The following is a 3,487-nucleotide window of genomic DNA, read 5'->3' as shown; positions in this document are numbered from 1 at the left end:
ACTTAATGAAGGTTAAAAAAAAAAAAAGTACATAATACATAATAATATTTCTACTTCAATTCGTAAACATTTAAATGGTGGCTGTCATAAAAACTTTTATTCAAACTTCAAACAAATTAAACATTGGAGAACAGTACAAATTATATTGAATATGTTCGGCTATATGGCACATATACAGTATTTAGCAAAATGCCCCTCTCTACAGTTTATTTTTCTATCTGACTAATGAGTTTTTGGTCACCGAATAACTTTGTTTTTTCTGAGGTAAATGTGACGTTACGCGACATTGTTTACAAGCCGTTATATTTTGACGTGTTTGCGCGGCTGAAACGCTGATTGAGCGATTACATGAGACAGGATACGGATTGTAAAGTTGTACTCTTTCTTTTAACTTAACTTCGGATGTTTAGTCATGATTATTTTGTGCTGAAACTGGTATTAATGTGGAGGAGATGATTAGCTCATGTGCGCCTCGTGTCTGTTGAACTGAGGCGCTACAGTGATCTGCAGTGTTGCCAGATTGGAAATGGCCAGGTATCGTACCAGAAGCTCAAAATTATCGTATTTGGAAGAAAATTATCATACACGAGTAAAAACGTACAGAATACAGCTATTTATCTACTAGACTAGAACAACAACTTTTTGACACAACCTTCAAATTACCACAATAAATAAATAACTATGCTAGGGCACTCATCGTGGAAATCATAGGGCCATAGGCGTACCTTGTGGGAAGGTCCAAACTCCACCTCTGAGTCGCTGTCATCAGAATCTAGAATCCTGCGTGTTGCCAGATGTTGAGGGTCCCGAGGTGTGCACCAACCCATTTAGAGCGTCTGTAATGAGCCGATTTCATGGCTTTGTTTTGATGAGGTTGACTTTGGAAAAAACACGTTCTGAAATTTCGAATTTATCGTACATTATGGGATTTTTTTAATTATTGATCGTACATTGTACAGAGCTCAAAATTATCGTACAAATACGATAATTATCGTACGTCTGGCAACACTGGCGATCTGTCACTCCACATTAAACAGCGCCAAAACGGCATTGATTGTTTAAATATTGCAATACAATGGACAGAATTTGAAATCTGAGACTTTGTTTCATATTAAAAGTACTAAAGCACAATGCTTATTGCGATTAATTGGTTGGGAATTGCCCTTCAATCAATGTTCCGTACATTAACTGAAAACAGGCTAGAATAATCGATTCTTGGGATTTAAGAATCGATATCGTTCCGTAAAAATGAGAATCGATTAATATTGAGATATCGATATTTTTTACCCACCCCTACAGGTAACCATATGGAAAGAGAAACCGATTGACATAACAGCAATGTGATCACACACACACCCAGTCTTATCTTAGAAAGATGTTATCTTATCTAACAAATGAATTCCTTGCAAAGGCCCCAACCCCTTACATGTCTCAATCAGCTTTCTAGCTCGTAAATCATTATTTTGTGACCAAAGAATTCGGGTGTTGGTAAGAACCCTGCTCACTAAACATTGGATAACTGATGAAACATGAAAGTGTCCTCCTTGTACAACATCGGTACTAGTATTTCTGAACAACAGCAGAGCAGATATATACATGCATACCTGATCAGACACAAACTCATCCTGTGTTAAGCATCGCCTGCTTGCCTTATGGGTAACATTGTACTAAAATAAGGGTTCGCCAGCTTGGTAAGACTTCATCGTTTGACAGATTTGGAAAAAGTAATAGGCCTACATATACACAACTGTTTGGAAAGTTTGGGGTTTATTTTCAACGTTTTTGAAAGAATGATCTGCTTTTATGTGATCGGTAATAATGTAAAAACTGTGAAATATTATTCAAATTTAAAATATATGTTTTTTTCCCCCTATTTTAAAATGTTATTTATTCCTGTGATGGCAAAAGCTGAATTTTCAGCAGCCATTACTCCAGTCTTCAGTGTCACGTGATCCGCCAGAAATCCTTCTAAAATGCTGATTTGGTGCTAAAGAAACATTTCTTATTATAAGTATTGAAAATAGTTCCGCTGCTTAATATTTTTGTGTAAAAATGATACATTTTTACAGGATTCTTCATCTAACGGCAGTCTGTATTGGCCATTTCTAATCTGATCGCCCGTGATAGGTGTTATTACTAGATGTGAATGGGGCCTAAGCTTTTTCTTTCTCTCTGTCCTTATCTTCCTGTAGCATATTGGATTTCTCACTTGGCTATTAAAACGGTTTTTGATGCCAGAGATAACCTCGTCACATCCCCTCATGATATCAACTATGTTAAGAAGGCCATGGAAGAATATTTCCAGGTTAGGACTCGCTGTTCTTTTGATGTAATCTTGTGCTTAATTTGATACTTGAATAGAAGTGATGGCGCTTCCTTGTCGTTTTGTTCATCCCCAGGTATCGGACTTGATGGGAATGCTTCCTCATTTGTACAGAATCTTTCAGAAGTCACATTTTGCAGGGTTCTGTAGGAAACTAGCTGAAGGTATGCTGCTGACGTGTGGTGTGAGGTTGTGTGCATGTTATGCCACACATTATGACTCTTTGTGATTGTGCATCAGGTGGCAGTGCTGGTGATGCTTTGTGCCAGCACGTGTTCACAGAAGCTGGAAAAGCGCTTGCACGCCACATTGTAGCAGTCCTTCCTAGAGTACATCAGGTAAAAAAAAAACTCACAGCTCACTCACTCTGTTTCTTTTTCTTATTTAATCATTTTCATCTCTTGTTCATTTAGGATCTGTTTTCTGGTGAGCTTGGCTTACCTGTTCTATGTGTCGGTTCTGTGTGGCGCAGCTGGGAACTGATGAAATCTGGTGCGTAACATCTTTATAGAGCTTTTCAGTTTCCCATAATGAATTTCACATGAGACTGTTTAAATTAGTGATGTAGAAATTATGTAGTGATACAGAAAAAAATAAGGGCTGGTAATTTCTTTTTTATGGCCTTTAGCCAGTATGCATTCCAGTATTATACTGTAAATTGTTATTGTTTTGCCAGTATAAAACAAATGTCTACATGAAACCGTTAATCTTTTTTTTTTTTTACAGTGCTTCAAGTTTTGATCAGGAATCAAAACATTATAATGTACAGTAGAAAAGATGGATAACTTTGAAATTTACAGTGTTTGAAAAACTTATATGAAAAAAATCAATATCAGATAACAATTTTAATAATTCACACACACACACACACAATATATATATAATGCACAATATATGGGGTAATTGTTAGAAAAGATTTATATTTTGAATAAATGCTGTTCTTTTTAAGTTTTCATTCATCAAAGAATCCTGAAAAAGTATCGCAGTTTCCAAAAATAAATAAATTTGGCAGCACAACTGTTGCCAACATTGATAATTCTAATAATAAATCAACATATTAGAATGATTTCTGAAGGATCATGTGACGCTTTATACTGGAGTAATGGCTGATGGAAATTCAGCTTTGCATCACAGAAATAAATTATATTTTAAAGGAATTAAAAT

At 35.8% G+C, this 3,487-nt stretch overlaps 1 protein-coding gene across 1 annotated transcript in view; it reads left to right on the top strand.

Moving 5' to 3' along the window:
- Window positions 1–3,487, top strand: part of nagk (N-acetylglucosamine kinase) — an 8,684-nt gene that overhangs the window by 3,975 nt on the left and 1,222 nt on the right. Inside the window, exons 6-9 of the mRNA XM_016497964.1 lie at window positions 2,193–2,305; window positions 2,400–2,487; window positions 2,564–2,661; window positions 2,737–2,815. Of these exons, the coding sequence (XP_016353450.1) occupies window positions 2,193–2,305; window positions 2,400–2,487; window positions 2,564–2,661; window positions 2,737–2,815 (378 nt within the window). The remainder of the gene's footprint in view (window positions 1–2,192; window positions 2,306–2,399; window positions 2,488–2,563; window positions 2,662–2,736; window positions 2,816–3,487) is intronic.

This window comes from Sinocyclocheilus anshuiensis, unplaced genomic scaffold, assembly GCF_001515605.1.
Source record: "Sinocyclocheilus anshuiensis isolate Anshui unplaced genomic scaffold, SAMN03320099.WGS_v1.1 scaffold1778, whole genome shotgun sequence".
NCBI classification, from domain to species: Eukaryota; Metazoa; Chordata; class Actinopteri; order Cypriniformes; family Cyprinidae; genus Sinocyclocheilus; species Sinocyclocheilus anshuiensis.
This window is presented reverse-complemented; position numbering and strand designations above follow the sequence as displayed.